At 37.9% G+C, this 19019-nt stretch overlaps 1 protein-coding gene across 1 annotated transcript in view; it reads left to right on the top strand.

Moving 5' to 3' along the window:
• Positions 1–19019, top strand: part of AHNAK2 (AHNAK nucleoprotein 2) — a 111059-nt gene that overhangs the window by 67525 nt on the left and 24515 nt on the right. Inside the window, exon 7 of the mRNA XM_073570506.1 lies at positions 1238–19019. This exon is cut by the window's right edge and continues 24515 nt beyond it. Within this exon, the coding sequence (XP_073426607.1) occupies positions 1238–19019 (17782 nt within the window). The remainder of the gene's footprint in view (positions 1–1237) is intronic.

Below are 19019 nucleotides of genomic sequence, written 5' to 3'. Positions count from 1 at the left end.
GATCGGCGAGGATCCGACCACCGGGACCTGAACTGATTGGCAGAAAAGGAAACTTTTATCTGCTCCTATTGGACAACCAAGTGCTGCGCTTGACTTTTTCTGGCAGCGCCTTAGAGATTGAATGGAGTGGCAACCGGTATCCAACCTGCCACACAATCTTGCAATGGGGATAAAAGTTCCTCGTTGGGAATAAGAGTTCCCCTATCTGTTGATAAGTGTGGGTCCCAGGTAGGGGATAACTTGTTTTAACCAGACAACCCTCTAAATAGGAACTGTCACTTCCCATAAATATGCAATTTTTTACCTGGTGTAAACGTTGTGTTCTCTTGTATCTAGTGTTATATTACTTCTGTTCCTGCACCACCTCTCCAATCCTGACATTGACCCCCTCTTACTTGTATGTAAATCTAGTCTTGCTAAACTAGGAGGCATGGTCATCATCTAATTTCTGCTAGTGTCTTCTTGAGGACCACACTCACTTGGCTAAAAGCTTAGATTTAGATACAAAGAAGATGCAGCCATATCACAGGAATGGAGAAGGGGGAATAAAAGGAAAACCATTCAGGAGAACAGTGGCATTTTTCTGGAAGAAAAAAATACATATTTATGTCAAATGACAGCTCCTCTATAATTTTCATTAAGGGTTTATTTTTTAATCATGTAGTATTTGTATTGTTGATGCAGTGGAAATCTGTTCTCCATACGCTTGCCTTCTGGTGAGTTCGTGCTCATACACACTAGTCAATGGAAAAGGATAACTGAATTTATGAAGGGCAGTCTTTAGACCATTTTAGGCCTATTTTTGACAACTACTCTCACTATTCATAGCTCTGCTTTATGAAGTGTCCCAATGGAGCCACCTCTATATTTATATAGCTTGTAAGAGGATATGGATGATATAGAGGACTCTCCTCTATAAGACAGAGTAGAGTGCCACTAACAAGCAGTGGTTGTAAACATTAACCGAATGTGCTCTTCATTGCCACATTTCCTCTGTAATGCTCATCGCATAGAAATGTATAATGTTTGGAGTCTTTCCTGGTTCAAATAAACAGTTTGTTCAAGGGTCTTAGAAGCAAGACCAGGGTCGAGGAGGCTATTATATTAAAGTAGTTATTTTTTGCCAAGACAGTTTAATCATAGAGCGTCCATAACTTGACATAAAAAGTATATCACATAAAGTACTTTATTAAACTATCTCCAAACATGGTGAAAAATACAATGTATTTACCAACAGGAAAATAAAGAATCATTGACAACCACTGAGAGCTTGCAAGGAAATCGAGCATTCAGAAGAAGAGAGCATAAAAAGAAGCGGTCAAAAAAAGAAAGCCTCTCTTGGCCAAAATTTCAGACTTTTACGAATACTAGATTTTTGGGTCAAAGACAATCTCGAAGTACGTCAGAGAATGATGATGAAGCTCTGAATGCCTATTCAAAAGTGACTGAAGCTACCTCTGAAGATGATGAACTGTTTACAACGCAGAAGGTTTCAGCTATGGATATTCAAAATCAAAATACAGTGATAGAGAGACAGATATCTGATGTGAAAATCCTTGAAGAACCTCATCAGAGATTAAAGGAGAAGAGAAGCTTGGACAGCACTATACATGTTCAAGTTGATCAACATGATGTGTCAGGACAACAGATGAAAGATTATTCAAATAGCTGCACTGAAAAAACAATTGATACTGCATACTTTCAGGAAAGGAGAAATTTGCCTCCTGAAGTTGAAGTGATTATTGTAAAAGAAAAAAACTTACCATCACCATGCATGGTGTCGCCAGCCCACTCGAGAGATGTAAGGACATATCACACATCAAGAGTATCTGAAAAATCAACCAGTCAATCAATTTCAGATGATGCTGAAAGTCCTAAAAAGGATCCGACAAGAGACTGTAAATCCAGGAAAAAGAAAACAAGGAAGGCAAAGTTATTGGCTGCTCATGAACTTCCTGGAAAAAGTTTGCCGAGCAACGATGCTTTAAATATCATCTTGCCTACTGATGGTGAACTATACATGGGTAGCGAAACAAAGGTCAGGATGTCTAAAGAAAAAGTAAGAGATGATTTTATTGCATTGCAAGGTCATGATAATATCAACAAATCACACTTTAAATTATCTGATCAAACTGGCACACAGGTAGAATTACAATTTCCCTTATTCAGAGGGCCATCATTTGCAGTTTCAGAAAAACATATTAATGTTATAGAGTCAATTGATGAACAGCCTTCGTGCCAGCGACCTGAGCTGTCTGGATGGAAATTACAAATGCCATTAATAAGAATGCCGAAATTGCCAAAATTACACAGAAAAACAATTAGAACTCATAAAACTCACCAGTTTAGTGAAATGATCAGTGATAAGGGACTTGATATTGAAAGCACTAAAATGAAAGAACCTGAAATATTGTCTAAAAGATATGTGCCTGTAGACCAATCAACCAGTAAGCTAGATGGAAACATTACTATAGATGAAAAATCAATGCTAGCATCTATGCATATGGATCCAGAAGAAAAAGAAATTAATAGTATTGACATAGTTCAAAGCATTCTATCAATAGTGGACAATGGAAAATCTTACTCAGAAACTGACAATACTTCTTTACAAAGTAAACAACAAAGGGGTTCCGTGGGTGATACCGAAGTATCGAACTTTCAATTGGAAATTTCCAAGTCATTTGATGATCTAGTTAATACATTAAGTGACTCAATAAGTGATTTTACAAAGACAGAAGTCGGTAAAGCGTGCACAGAACTTACACCTCTGTGTGAAGTTTCTTCTCAAGAGCTTATGGCTAAATTAGAAGGACAAGACAAAGAAAAAACAAGTTTGGAATTAGAATATCAAACACAATCAGGTAAAACTGAGGATGAAAACAGGGACATTTTGCCAAGAATACCAAAATTTAAAATACCTTCATTTGGTTCTTTTACAAAAAGAGTGCCCGAAGAAACGGAGAGCAAGCAGACAAGAAAACAAGAAATTGTGGATGTAACAGATAATATTTTAAAAGTAACCAATATAGAACAGAAAAATATTACCATCACTGAACCAGAAACTGTGGACAGTAGAGTAAAAACATCCAAAAAGTTACCAAAAGTTGAAATATCACTACCAAAATTTAAGGTATACAAGGGACAACATGATGTGTCAAGAACAAATGAATATTCAGAGGATCATCACCTCAATAAATTTGATAATGAAATTGATCAAGAGAGTCAAAATGATATTTTAGATTTAGTTCATGATGCAGAAAATAAGCCAACCACTGACAACACAAAAATCACTGTGAAAAAATCAACAAGCAAACAATACACAAATGCACAAGAAACAGATAATACAATTACATCAAACAGAGACATAAATGAGAGATTAACTGAGCAAAATATAAAAACAATTCAACAAGATGCAAGTGCAGGAAACCAGCAAAATATTTTCGTAGAAGATATTAAGACTATTAAGCAGAAGGTAAACCTAGGACCAGATATTATACAAGAAGAAGGAAATGAAACATACAGAAAATATGAGATAACCTCAGAGAAGAGGGATGTAGAAAAACATGGAAGTCAATTCAAACTGCCATCTTTCAAACTGCCATCATTTGGAAGGAAAAGTGGTCAAGAAAAAACTGAAAACACAAACTTGCCAGCTGCTTTTCAACAGCCAGATATTGACAGTGAATATACAATGGTGACAAGAAAAATAAAAAAAGGCAAAAAGAAGCATAAAAATGGTAAAACAAAAGAGAAGCAAGACTCCACAATGAAAAGTAAAACTTCAGAAAAACATACAGAACTGTCCATGGATACTGAATCAGAAGCAGATACATCTGAAGAAAAAGAACAGACAGAGTCTGATTTGAAAATGCAAAAACACACACTTCGGGAACCAGCAAAAACTAAAGTAACCGTTGATGTTGACCATTCAATTATATATGATGAGGAATCCATGTCACAAATACTTGACATAAAAGACAACAGAAGATCTTCCAAAAAAGAATTTGTGCAAAAAGAAAAGATCACTAGTATGGAAAAAAATATTTTAACCCTTTCAGAAACCACACCAGACAAAAGAATTCCACCAATAGATCACACTGAAAGTGAAGTTCCAGAAGCTGAAGTGAAAGAATCCATGAAACAGAACACAGAAATTACCTTGGTTGATGATGATGACAATAAAGCTGAGATTTCTACACAGGAAATGAATGAAAGCATTACACAATCTGAAGTTCTCACACATGTGGAAATAACCACCAAAACTGCATTATTAGACCATGAAATACAAGATTCTCAAAGTACTGAAGCAGTTCTCAAATACAGTGAAAAAGGAACACAAGCAGAAGATATTTTACTGTCAGAGAGTGAAGAACAAATTGCAGATACAGAAACAGAGTCATCAGGATTGAGATTGCCATCATTCAAGATCCCCAATATTTCATTATTTAGCTCAGTTGAAGATTCAATAATTAATACAATTGACAAAGTTGATTTCATCGAGCATACAGTAAGATCAAAGAGCAATTTAGATAAAACAGAGGCTCTTTTAGAAAGTGTGACAATCAAAGATGAAGAAGAAACTTTACGAGAAAAAACAAATTTACATTGCAAACTGCAACTACAGAATTTCCAAGTCCCTATGCTCAGATCAGATGAAGAGACAGTAGATGTTTCTCAAACAATTTCAGACACAAAGGAAATTGAAAGAAGTGAGTTGCAATTGGAATCTCTCTTGGAAAAGCCATCAGAAAAGTCAGAGTCTGTGCAAATAGATGTGACTTTCATATTGCCCACACATTCTGTGAGCTCTATCACAAAAAAAGCCAAACTTGATACTGCAGAAGAGCTTGAGGAAGAAGTAAAAAGTTCAGATGAGGAAGTTATAATGCCTGAAGAGCAACCATCAGTAGAAGAAAACGACCACGACAAAGAACCAAACGATCAAATTACAAAAGTCATAACAGAGATTAATATGGTTGATAAGCTATCAACTACTAAAGGAAGTGTTAAAACAAATGGCAAAAGTAAGAAACAAAGAAAAAAGGTCACAAAGGTAGAGAAAACAATAGTGACTCTAACAAGTTCTGAAACAGATACAATGACATCAATATCTACAGATTCATCAATCTCACAAACAAAAAGTAATATTGTAGAAAAACAGATCAAAGAAATCACTCCGGATAATGAAATGATGGTATCTATACTCCAGGATTGTGTCAAAGTCAACAGAACACAAACAGATGAAGGCCAAGAAGACATTTCAGTGAAAACAGAAGAGACAGCAGAAACTATGCAGTTTTTAAAAGACCACAATAAGACTGAAAAGGAAGTAAAAATTGCTGACAAAGGAGACGCTAAAATAAAGGTATCAGTCCATCAGGAGGAAATAGTTGTCAACACACAAGATACAGATGCTGTCGAACTCGACATTTCAGTGAAAACCGAAAAAACGGTAGAAACTTCGGTAGGTGTAGAAGATTTCTCTAAGACTGAAGAGGAAATGAACATTACCAACACAGAGGAAGCTGAAATAAAACGAACTGTCCAACAGGAAAAAATAGTTATCACTACACAAAATACAGATATTGGCCAAGAGGACATTTCTATCAAACCAGAAGAGACAGTAGAAACATTACTAACTGTAGCAGACTATTCTAAGATGGAAGAGGAAGTGAAAAATGTCACCACAGAAAATTCTGAAATAAAAATTTCTCTACAACAGGAGGAAATAGTTGTCACCACACAAGGCAGAGAAGTTGGCCAAGTGAAAATTTCTGTCGAAAAAGATCAGACAGTAGAAACATCACTGTCTGTAGACAACAGCTCTAAAACTGAAGAGAAAGTTAAAATTGCCACAGCAGAAGATGTTGAAATAAACACATCTGTCCTACAAGAGGAAAGAGTTGTTACCACACAATATAGAGATATTAGCCAAGCAGACATTTCAGTGAAAACAGAAGAGACAGACAAAACATCAATGTCTGTAGCAGACTTTTCTAAGATAGAAGAGGATGTGAAAATTACTACTATAGAGAATGATGCAATAACGGTACCTGTTGATCAGGAACAAATAGTTGTCACCCCAGTAGATACAGAAGATGACAAGGTGGACGTTTCTGTAAAAACAGAAAAGACAGAAGAAACATCATTGTCTGTAGACGATAGCTCTAAAGCAGAAAAGGAAGTGAAAATTGCCGCTACAGAAGATGCTGTAATAACGCCATCTGTCACTCAGGAACAAATAGTTGTCACCACAGAAGATACAGAGGATGACCAAAAGGACATTTTGGTAAAAACAGAGGAAACAGTTCAAACATCAATATCTGTAGACGATAGTTCTAAAACTGAAGAGGAAGTAAAAATTACCACTACAGCGGATGCTGTAATAACGCTATCTGTAACTAAGGAACAAATAGTTGTCACCACAGAAGACAAAGAGGTTGACCAGGTGGACATTTCTGTGAAAACAGATGAGACAGTAAAAAAATCACTGTCTGTAGAAGGTGAAATTACTGTCACTACACCACATTCAGAGGTTGACCAAGTGGAGATTACTGTGAAAACAGCAGAGACAGGGGAAACATCACTGTCTGTAGACGATAGATCTAACACAGAAGAGAAAGTGAAAATTGCCACAACAGAAGATGCTGTAAAAACGGAATCTGTTACTCAGGAACAAATAGCGGTCACTACAGAAGATACAGAGGTTGACCAGGTGGACATTTCTGCAAAAAGAGAAGAGACAGTAGAAACATCACCATCTGTAGATGATAGATCTAAAACTAAAGAGGAAGATGAAATAAACGTATCTGTTCTCCAAGAGGAAAGAGTTGTTACCACACAATATAAAGATATTAGCCAAGCAGACATCCCAGTGAAAACAGTAGAGACAGTAGAAACATTGCTATCTGCAGCAGACTTTTCTAAGACAGAAGAGAAAGTGAATATTGCCACTATAGAAGGTGGTGTAATAACGCTATCTGTCAGTCAGGACCAAATAGTTGTCAAAACAGAAGATACAGAGGTTGACCAGGTGAACATTTCTGTTAAAACTGAAGAGACAGTAGAAACATCGTCTGTAGACGATAGATCTAACACAGAAGAGGAAGTGAAAATTGCCACTACAGAGGATGCTGTAATAACGCTACCTGTCACTCGGGAACAAATAGCTGTCACCACAAAAGACACAGAGGTTGACCAAGTGGACATTACCGTGAAAACAGAAGAGACAGTAGAAACATTATTATCAGTGGAAGACAGCTCTAAAAAGGAAGAGGAAGTGAAAATCGACACCACGGAAGATGCTGAAATAAACATCTCTGTCCTAAAGGAGGAAAGAGTTGTTGTCACACAATATAGAGATATTAGCGAAGCAGACATTTCAGTGCAAACAGTAGAGATAGTAGAAACATCGCAATTTGCTGCAGATTTTTCTACGTCAGAAGAGGAAGTGAAAATTGCCACTACAGAAGATGCTATAATAACACTATCTGTAAGTCAGCAAAAAATAGTTGCCACCACAATAGGTACAGGTACAGAGGATGAACAGGTGGACATTTCCGTGAAAACAGAAGAGACAGTTAAAACATCACTGGGTGAAGAAGATACTTCTAAAACTGAAGAGAAATTGAAAGTTACCACACCAGAAGAGGCTGTAATAGCACTATCTGTCACTCAGAAACAAATAGTTGTCACCACAGAAGATGGAGAGGTTGACCAGTTGGACATTTCTGTAAAAACAGAAGAGACAGTAGAAGATAGCTCTAAAACTGAAGAGGAAGTGAAAATTGCCACAACAAAGGATGCTGTACTAACACTACCTGTCACTCAAGAGCAAATTACGGTCCCCACACAACATATAGAGGTTGACCAAGAAGATGATTCTACAAAAATAGAAGAGACAGTAATAAAATCCCTGTCTGTAGACGATAGGTCTAAAACAGAAGAGGAAGTCAAAATTTCCACTGCAGAGGATGCTGTAATAACGTTATCTCTCAATCAGGAAGAAATAGTTGTCACTACCGAAGGTACAGAGGTTGACCAGGTGGACATTTCTGTAAAAACAGAAGAGACAGTGGAAACATCACCATCTGTAGACGATAGATCTAACACAGAAGAGGAAGTGAAAATTTCAACTACAGAGGAAGCTGTAAGAATGCTACCTGTCACTCGGGAACAAATAGCTGTCGCCACAAATGAAACAGAGAGTGACCAGGTGAACATTTCTATAAATCCAGAAGAGGAAGTGAAAATCGAGACCAGGGAAGATGCTGAATTAGACAAATCTGTTCTACTAGAAGATAGAGTTGTCACCTCAAAATATAGAGATATTAGTGAAGCAGACATTTCAGTGAAAACAGCAGAGACAGTAGAAACATTGCAATCTGCAGCAGACTTTTCTAAGACAGAAGAGGAAGTTACAATTTCCAGTACACAAGATGCTGTAATAACACTATCTGTCAGTCAGGAAAAAAAAGATACAGAGGATGAGCAAGTGGACATTTCTGTGAAATCAGAAGAGACAGGGGAAATATCACTGTTTGTAGAAGGCAGCTCTAAAACAGAAGAGGAAGTGAAAATTGCCACAAGAGAGGATGCCGTAATAGCGCTATCTCTCAGCCAAGAAAAATTAGTTGTCACCACAAAGGATGCAGAGGATGACCTGGTGGACAGTTCCGTAAAACCAGAAGAGACAGTAGAAACATCACTGTCAATAGAAGATAGATCTACGACAGAAGAGGAAGTGAAAATTGCAACTACAGATGAAGCTGTAATAATGCTACCTGTCACTCACGAACAAATAGTTGTCACCACAGATGACAGAGAGGTTGACCAGGTGGACATTTCTATAAAAACAGAAGAGACAGTAGAAAAATTATTGTCCGCAGAAGATAACTCTAAAACTAAAGAAGCAAAGAAAATTGCAACAATAGAAGATGCTGTAATAACACAATCTGTCAGTCAGGAAAAAAATACTATCACCACACAACATAGAGAGGTTGACCAGGTGGATATTACTGAGAAAACAGAAGAGACCGTAGAAACATTACTGTCTGTAGAAGACAGAACGGAAGAGGAAGTGAAAATCGACACTGCGGAAGATGCTGAAATAAAAGTATCTGTTCTACAGAAGGAAAGAGTTGTTACCACACGGTATAGCGATATCAGCCAAGCAGACATTTCTGTGAAAACAGTAGAGACAGTAGAAACATCGCAATCAGGAGCAGATTTTTCTAAGACAGAAGAGGAAGTGAAAATTGCTACAACAGAAGATGCTGTAAAAACGGAATCTGTTACTCAGGAACAAATAGCAGTCACCACAGAAGATACAGAGGTTGACCAGGTGAACATTTCTGTTAAAACAGAAGAGACAGTAGAAATATCACTGTCTGTAGATGATAGCTCGAAGACAGAAGAGGAAGTGAAAATTGCCACAACAGAAGATGCTGTAAAAATGGAATCTGTTACTCAGGAACAAATAGTGGTCAGTACAGAAGATACAAAGGTTGACCAGGTGGACATTTCTGTTAAAACAGAAGAGACAGTAGTAACATCACTATCTGTAGATGATAGCTCGAAGACAGACGAGGAAGTGAAAATTGCCACAACAGAAGATGCTGTAAAAACGGAATCTGTTACTCAGGAACAAATAGCGGTCACCACAGAAGATACAGAGGTCGACCAGGTGAACATTTCTGTTAAAACAGAAGAGACAGTAGAAACATCACTGTCTGTAGATGATAGCTCGAAGACAGAAGAGGAAGTGAAAATTGCCACAACAGAAGATGCTGTAAAAATGGAATCTGTTACTCAGGAACAAATAGTGGTCAGTACAGAAGATACAGAGCTTGACCAGGTGTACATTTCTGTTAAAACAGAAGAGACAGTAGTAACATCACTATCTGTAGATGATAGCTCAAAGACAGACGAGGAAGTGAAAATTGCCACAACAGAAGATGCTGTAAAAACGGAATCTGTTACTCAGGAACAAATAGCGGTCACCACAGAAGATACAGAGGTCGACCAGGTGAACATTTCTGTTAAAACAGAAGAGACAGTAGAAACATCACTGTCTGTAGATGATAGCTCGAAGACAGAAGAGGAAGTGAAAATTGCCACAACAGAAGATGCTGTAAAAATGGAATCTGTTACTCAGGAACAAATAGTGGTCAGTACAGAAGATACAGAGCTTGACCAGGTGGACATTTCTGTTAAAACAGAAGAGACAGTAGTGGCATCACTATCTGTAGATGATAGCTCGAAGACAGACGAGGAAGTGAAAATTGCCACAACAGAAGATGCTGTAAAAACGGAATCTGTTACTCAGGAACAAATAGCGGTCACCACAGAAGATACAGAGGTCGACCAGGTGAACATTTCTGTTAAAACAGAAGAGACAGTAGAAACATCACTGTCTGTAGATGATAGCTCGAAGACAGAAGAGGAAGTGAAAATTGCCACAACAGAAGATGCTGTAAAAATGGAATCTGTTACTCAGGAACAAATAGTGGTCAGTACAGAAGATACAGAGCTTGACCAGGTGGACATTTCTGTTAAAACAGAAGAGACAGTAGTAACATCACTATCTGTAGATGATAGCTCGAAGACAGACGAGGAAGTGAAAATTGCCACAACAGAAGATGCTGTAAAAATGGAATTTGTTACTCAGGAACAAATAGTGGTCACTACAGAAGATACAGAGGTTGACCAGGTGGACATTTCTGTTAAAACAGAAGAGACAGTAGTAACATCACTATCTGTAGATGATAGCTCGAAGACAGACGAGGAAGTGAAAATTGCCACAACAGAAGATGCTGTAAAAACAGAATCTGTTACTCAGGAACAAATAGCGGTCACCACAGAAGATACAGAGGTCGACCAGGTGAACATTTCTGTTAAAACAGAAGAGACAGTAGAAACATCACTGTCTGTAGATGATAGCTCGAAGACAGAAGAGGAAGTGAAAATTGCCACAACAGAAGATGCTGTAAAAATGGAATCTGTTACTCAGGAACAAATAGTGGTCAGTACAGAAGATACAGAGCTTGACCAGGTGGACATTTCTGTTAAAACAGAAGAGACAGTAGTAGCATCACTATCTGTAGATGATAGCTCGAAGACAGACGAGGAAGTGAAAATTGCCACAACAGAAGATGCTGTAAAAACGGAATCTGTTACTCAGGAACAAATAGCGGTCACCACAGAAGATACAGAGGTCGACCAGGTGAACATTTCTGTTAAAACAGAAGAGACAGTAGAAACATCACTGTCTGTAGATGATAGCTCGAAGACAGAAGAGGAAGTGAAAATTGCCACAACAGAAGATGCTGTAAAAATGGAATCTGTTACTCAGGAACAAATAGCGGTCACCACAGAACATACAGAGGTTGACCAGGTGGACATTTCTGTAAAAAGAGAAGAGACAGTAGAAACATCACCATCTGTAGATGATAGATCTAAAACTAAAGAGGAAGATGAAATAAACGTATCTGTTCTCCAAGAGGAAAGAGTTGTTACCACACAATATAAAGATATTAGCCAAGCAGACATCTCAGTGAAAACAGTAGAGACAGTAGAAACATTGCTATCTGCAGCAGACTTTTCTAAGACAGAAGAGGAAGTGAATATTGCCACTATAGAAGGTGGTATAATAACGCTATCTGTCAGTCAGGAACAAATAGTTGTCAAAGCAGAAGATACAGAGGTTGACCAGGTGGACATTTCTGTTAAAACTGAAGAGTCAGTAGAAACTTCACTGTCTGTAGACGATAGATCTAACACAGAAGAGGAAGTGAAAATTGTCACTACAAAAGATGCTGTACTAACGCTACCCGTTACTCAGCAGGAACAAATAGCTGTCACCACAGAAGACAAAGAGGTTGATCAGGTGGATATTTCTGTAAAAACAGAAGAGACAGGAGAAACATCACCATCTGTAGAAGACTTTTCTAAAACTGAAGAGGAAAGAAAAACTGCAACAATAGAAGATGCTGTAATAACGCTATCTCTCACACAGGAGCAAATAGTTGTCACTACAGAAGATACAGAGGATAAGCAGGTGGATATTTCTGTGAAAACAGAAGGGATAGTAGAAACTTTACTATTGGTAGATGATAGCTCTAAAACTGAAGAGGAAGTGAAAACAGCCATAACAGAGGATGCTGTAATAACATTATCTCTTGGTCAGGAACAAATAGTTGTCACCAGAGAAGATACAGTGGTTGGCCAGGTGGACATTTCTGTAAAAACAGAAGAGACAATAGACACATCACTGTCTGTAGATGATAGCTCTAAAACAGAAGAGGAAGCAAAAATTGCAACTACAGAGGATGCTGTAATAACGCTACCCATCATTCAGGAACAAATAGCTGTCACCACTGAAGACACAGAGGTTGACCAGGTGGACATTTCTTTAAAAACAGAAGGAACAGTAATAACATCCCTGTCTGTACAAGATAGCTCAAAAACAGAAGATGAAGTGATTTTTTTCACCGCAGTGGATGCTGTAATAACGCTATCTCTCAGAGAGGAACAAATAGTTGTCACCACAGAAGACACAGAGGTTGACAAGGTGGATATTTCTGTAGAAACAGAAGAGGCAGTAGAAACATCACTGTCTGTAGAAGACAGATCTAAGACAGAAGAGGAAGTGAAAATTGCAACTACAGAGGAAGCTGTACTAATGCTATCCGACACCCAGGAACAAAAATCTGTCACCAGAGAAGACACAGAGGTTGGTCAGGTGGACATTTCAGTTAGCGCAGATGAGATAGTAGAAAAATCACTGTCTGTAGAAGATAGCTCTAAAACTGAAGAAGTGAAAATTGCCACAACAGAGGATACTGTAATAATGCTATCTCTCGGTCAGGATCAAATAGTTGTCACCACAAAAGACACAGAGGTTGACCAGGTGGACATTTCTGTAAATACAGAAGAGACAGTGGAAGCATCACCATCTGTAGCAGATAGCTCTAAAACTGAAGAAGAATATGCTGAAATAAAGGCATCTGTCAGTCAGGAACAAATTGCTGCTACAACACATCATAGAGAAGTTGACAAAGTGGACATTTCTGTGAAAACATTGCAGACAGTTGAAACATCACTGCCTGTAGACGATGGCTCTAAAACTGAAGAGGAAGTGAAAATTTCCACAACAGAGGATACTGTAATAACACTATATGTCAGTCAGGAAGAAATAGTTGTCACCACACCACATACAGTGGTTGACAAACAGAAAACCGAAGAAATAGTGGAAACATCACGGTCTGTAGAAGATGGCTCTAAAACTGAAGAGGAAATGAAAAGTGCGCCAATAGAAGATGCTGTAAAACTGCTATCTGACAGTCAGGAACAAAGTACTGCCACCAAACAACACAGAGAGGTTGACAAAGTGGACATTTCTGTAAAAATAGTAGAGACGGTAGACACATTACTGTCTGCAGAAGATAGCTCTAAAACAGAAGATGAAGTGAAAATTGACACCACAGAAGATGCTGAAATAAACATATCTGTGCTACAGGAGGATAGACTTGTTACCACACAATACAGAGAAATAAGCCAAGCAGACATTTCAGTGAAAACAAAAGAGACAGTAGAAACATCACGGTCTGCATCAGACTTATCTAAGACTGAAAGGGAAGTAGAAATTGATAGAACAGAAGAAGATGAAATAAAGGTATCTGTCCAACAGGAAAAAATACTTATTACCACACAAGATACACATGTTGGCGAAATGGACCTTTCTATCAAAACAGAAGAGATTGTAGCAGATGCCTCTAAGACTAAAGAGGAAGTGAAAATGACCACAGCAGAGGATGCTGAACAAAAGATAACAATCCAGCAAGAGGAAATAATTGTCACCACACATTATACAGATATAGGCAAAGCGGACATTTCTTTTAAAACAGAAGAGACAAAAGAAACATTGATGTCTGTAGGAAACTTCTCTAAGGCTGAAGAAGATGGGAAAATTGCTACCACAGAATGTACTGAAATAAAAGCATCTGTCCAACAGGAGGAAAAAGCAGGCACCACACAAGATACAAATGTTGGCCAAGTGGACATTTTTGTGAAAACAGAAAAGGCAGACAAAACATCGATATTTGTAGCAGACTCCTCCAAAATTGAAGAGGAAGTGAACATAGTCACAACAAAAGATGCTGAAATAAAAGTAACTGTGCAACCGGATGAAATAATTGTCACCACACAAGGTATAGACATTGGACAGGTGAACATTCCTGTCAAAACAGAAAAGACAGTACAAACATCATTGTCTGTAGAAGACAGATATCAGACTGAAAAAGAAGTTAAAATTACCTCCAAAGATGCTGAAATAAAAGTATTTGTCCAACAGAAGGAAGTAGTTGTCAACACCACAGATTTTTGCAACTTAGATTTTTCTGTCAAGACAGAAGAGACATTAGAAACATCACTGTCTGAAAAACACAGCTCTATGACAGAAGAAGAAAAAAAAATTGTCAAACAAAATGGTGAAACGTCCTTACCCAATTTCAAAATTCCACTGTTGAGTGGAACAGAAGTTAAAACCGAGACTTCTACACAAGATTGCAGTATAATCACTACACAAACCAATGGGACCTCAGAAGAGCTGGATGAAGAAGTAAAATGTCCAGAAGAGAAAGTCCTGCTGCCTGAAGAGCAGCCATCAGTTGAAGATGATGATGATGATGATGATGATGATGATGATGATGAAAAAGAACTAAGGGTTGAAATGACAAGTGTCCTAACAGAGGTTACTAAGGTTGATAAACAATTACCTATAACAGAAGATATTCAAGGAAAGCGCAAAAGTAGAAGGCAAAGGAAAAAGATCACTAAAGTGGAGAAAACAAAAAGGACTCTATCAAGTTCAGAAACCGACACAGTAATTTCATCAATAGAATCTGATTCATTAGTTGTTCAGACCAAGAGTGTACCTACAGAGAGTCAAACCAAAGAAATATCCCCAGATGCTGAAATAACGGTATCTGTTCAAAAGGAAGAAATAGTTGTCACCACAGCAGATATAGATGGTGGTCAAGTGGACACTTCTTTGAAAACAGAGGAGACCATGGAAACATCACAACCTTTAGAAGATAGCTCGAAGACTGAGGAGAAAGTGAAAATTTCCACCATCGAAGATAATCAACTAAAATTATCTGTCCAACAGGAGGAAATAGTTGCCACCAAACAATCTACAGATATTAGCCGGGAGGACATTTCTGTCAAAACAGAAGAGACAGAAGAAACATCGCCATCTGTAGCTGAAGAGGAAGTGAAAATTGCCACCACCGAAGATGTTCAAATAAAAGCATCTCTCCAACAGGAGGAAATAGCTGTCACCACCACAGATGTTGGCCAAGTAGACATTTCTGTCAAAACGGAAAAGTTAGTAGAAACATTATTTTCTCAAAAAGACAGCTTTAAGACAGAAGAGGAAGAAAACATTGCCAAAGAACATGATGAAAAGTCCTTACCCACTTTCCAAATTCCATTGTTGAGTGGAACAGAAGTTAAAACCAAGACTTCTACACAAGATCGCAGTGAAATCACTACACAAACCAATGTTGTTCTTACACATGTGGAAATCACCAAAACTTCACCATTATACCATGAAATAAGAGACTCTCCAACTCCTGAAGCAGTTCTCGAAGATAGAGATGGAAGAACACAGGCCAAAGTTGATATATCACTATCAGAGGTTAAAGAACAAAAAGTAGAAGATGAAAATTTACAAGAAGGAACAGACTTAAGTTTCAAGATGCAAGTACAAAGTCTCCATGAGCCTATCCTCAGATCAGTTGAAGAAACTGTAGATGTTGTTTCTCAAACAATTTCAGCCTCAAAGGAGATTGAAAGGGGCGAGTTGCAATTGGAGTCTCTATTGGAAAAACCATCAGAAAAGTTAGAGTCCATGCAAAGAGATGTGTCCCTCATTTTACCAGCAGAAAAAAACAAACTTGACACCTCACAACAGCTGGTTGAAGAAGTAAAAAGTCCAGAAGAGAAACTCCTGCTGCCTGTAGAGCAGCCATCAGTTGAAGTAGATGATGATGATGATGATGATGACGATGATGATGAAAAAGAATTAAGAGTTGAAATGACAAGTGTCATAACAGAGGTTACTAAGGTTGATAAACAATTACCTATAACAGAAGGTGTTCAAGTAAAGCGCAAAAGTAGAAGGCAAAGGAAAAAGATCACAAAAGTGGAGAAAACAAGAAGGAGTCTATCAAGTTCAGAGACCGATACATTAATTTCATCAATAGAACCTGATTCATTAGTCTTTCAGACCAAGAGTTTAACTACAGAGAGTCAAATCAAAGAAATATCTCCAGATGCTGAAATAAAGGTATCTGTTCAAATGGAAGAAATAGTTGTCACCACAGCAGATATAGATGGTGGTCAAGTGGATACTTCTTTGAAAACAGAAGAGAGCATAGAAACATCACAACCTTTTGAAGATAGCTCGAAGACTGAGGAGAAAGTGAAAACTTCCACCATCGAAGATGATCAAATAAAATTATCTGTCCAACAGGAGGAACTAGTTGCCACCACACAATCTAAAGATATTAGCCAGGAGGACATTTCTATCAAGACAGAAGAAACAGAAGAAATATCGCCATCTGTAGCCAAAGAGGAAGTGAAAATTGCCACCACCGAAGATGTTCAAATAAAAGCATCTCTCCAACAGGAGGAAATAGCTGTCACCACCACAGATGTTGGCCAAGTAGACATTTCTGTCAAATCGGAAAAGTCAGTAGAAACATTATTGTCTGAAAAAGACAGCTCTAAGACAGGAGAGGAAGAAAACATTGCCAAAGAACATGATGAAAAGTCCTTACCCACTTTCCAAATTCCATTGTTGAGTGGAACAGATGTTAAAACTGTGATTTCTGCACAAGATCACAGTGAAATCACTACACAAACCAATGTTGTTCTTACACATGTGGAAATCACCAAAACTGCACCATTATACCATGAAATAAGAGACTCTCCAACTCCTGAAGCAGTTCTCGAAGATAGAGATGGAAGAACACAGGACAAAGTTGATATATCACTATCAGGGGTTAAAGAACAAAAAGTAGAAGATGGAAATTTACAAGAAGGAACAGATTTAAGTTTCAAGATGCAAGCACAAAGTTTCCAAGTGCCTATCCTCAGATCAGTTGAAGAAACTGTAGATGTAGTTTCTCAAACAATTTCAGCCTCAAAGGAGATTGAAAGGGGTGAGTTGCAATTGGAGTCTCTATCTGAAAAGCCATCAGAAAAGTTAGAGTTCATGCAAAGAGATGTGTCCCTCATTTTACCAGCAGAAAAAATCAAACTTGAGACCTCAGAAGAACTGGTTGAAGAAGTAAAAAGTCCAGAAGAGAAACTCCTGTTGCCTGAAGAGCAGCCATCAGTTGAAGCAGATGATGATCATGATGATGATGATGTTGATGATGTTGATGATGAAAAAGAACTAAGAGTTGAAATGACAAGTGTCATAAGAGAGGTTACTAAGGTTGATAAACAATTACCTATAACAGAAGGTGTTCAAGTAAAGCGCAAAAGTAGAAGACAAAGGAAAAAAATCACAAAAGTCGATAAAACAAAAAGGACTCTATCAAGTTCAGAAACCGATACAGTAATTTCATCAATAGAATCTGATTCATTAGTCTTTCAGACCAAGAGTGTACCTGCAGCGAGTCAAATCAAAGAAATATCTCCAGATTCTGAAATAAAGGTATATGTTCAAAAGGATGAAATAATTGTCACCACAGCAGATATAGATGGTGGTCAACTGGACACTTGTTTGAAAATAGAAGAGACCATAGAAACATCACAACCTTTTGAAGATAGCTCGAAGACTGAGGAGAAAGTGAAAATTTCCACCATCGAAGATGATCAAATAAAATTATCTGTCCAACAGGAGGAAATAGTTGCCACCACACAATCTACAGATATTAGCCAGGAGGACATTTCTATGAAGCCAGAAGAGACAGAAGAAATATCGCCATCTGTAGCCGAAGAGGAAGTGAAAATTGCCACCACCGAAGATGTTCAAATAAAAGCATCTCTCCAACAGGAGGAAATAGCTGTCACCACCACAGATGTTGGCCAAGTAGACATTTCTGTCAAAACGGAAAAGTCAGTAGAAACATTATTGTCTGAAAAAGACAGCTCTAAGACAGGGGAGGAAGAAAACATTGCCAAAGAACATGATGAAAAGTCCTTACCCACTTTCCAAATTCCATTGTTGAGTGGAACAGATGTTAAAACCATGATTTCTGCACAAGATCACAGTGAAATCACTACACAAACCAATGTTGTTCTTACACATGTGGAAATCACCAAAACTTCACCATTATACCATGAAATAAGAGACTCTCCAACTCCTGAAGCAGTTCTCGAAGATAGAGATGGAAGAACACAGGCCAAAGTTGATATATCACTATCACAGGTTAAAGAACAAAAAGTAGAAGATGAAAATTTACAAGAAGGAACAGATTTAAGTTTCAAGATGCAAGCACAAAGTTTCCAAGTGCCTATCCTCAGATCAGTTGAAGAAAATGTAGATGTAGTTTCTCAAACAATTTCAGCCTCAAAGGAGATTGAAAGCACTGAGTTGCAATTGGAGTCTCTATCGGAAAAACCATCAGAAAAGTTAGAGTCCATGGAAAGAGATGTGTCCCTCATTTTACCAGCAGAAAAAATCAAACTTGAGACCTCAGAAAAGCTGCTTGAAGAAGTAAAAAGTCCAGAAGAGAAACTCCTGTTGCCTGAAGAGCAGCCATCAGTTGAAGCAGATGATCATGATGATGATGATGATGATGATGATGATGATGATGAAAAAGAACTAAGAGTTGAAATGACAAGTGTCATAACAGAGGTTCCTAAGGTTGATAAACAATTACCTATAACAGAAGGTGTTCAAGTAAAGTGCAAAAGTAGAAGGCAAAGGAAAAAGATCACAAAAGTGGAGAAAACAAGAAGGACTCTATCAAGTTCAGAAACCGATACAGTAATTTCATCAA

The sequence above is a fragment of the Dendrobates tinctorius genome, unplaced genomic scaffold, assembly GCF_039654945.1.
Source record: "Dendrobates tinctorius isolate UK_male_01 unplaced genomic scaffold, ASM3965494v1 ptg000006l, whole genome shotgun sequence".
Classification (NCBI taxonomy): domain Eukaryota; kingdom Metazoa; phylum Chordata; class Amphibia; order Anura; family Dendrobatidae; genus Dendrobates; species Dendrobates tinctorius.
Note: the sequence above shows the minus strand (reverse complement) of the source record. Positions and strands in the feature narration are given on the sequence as shown.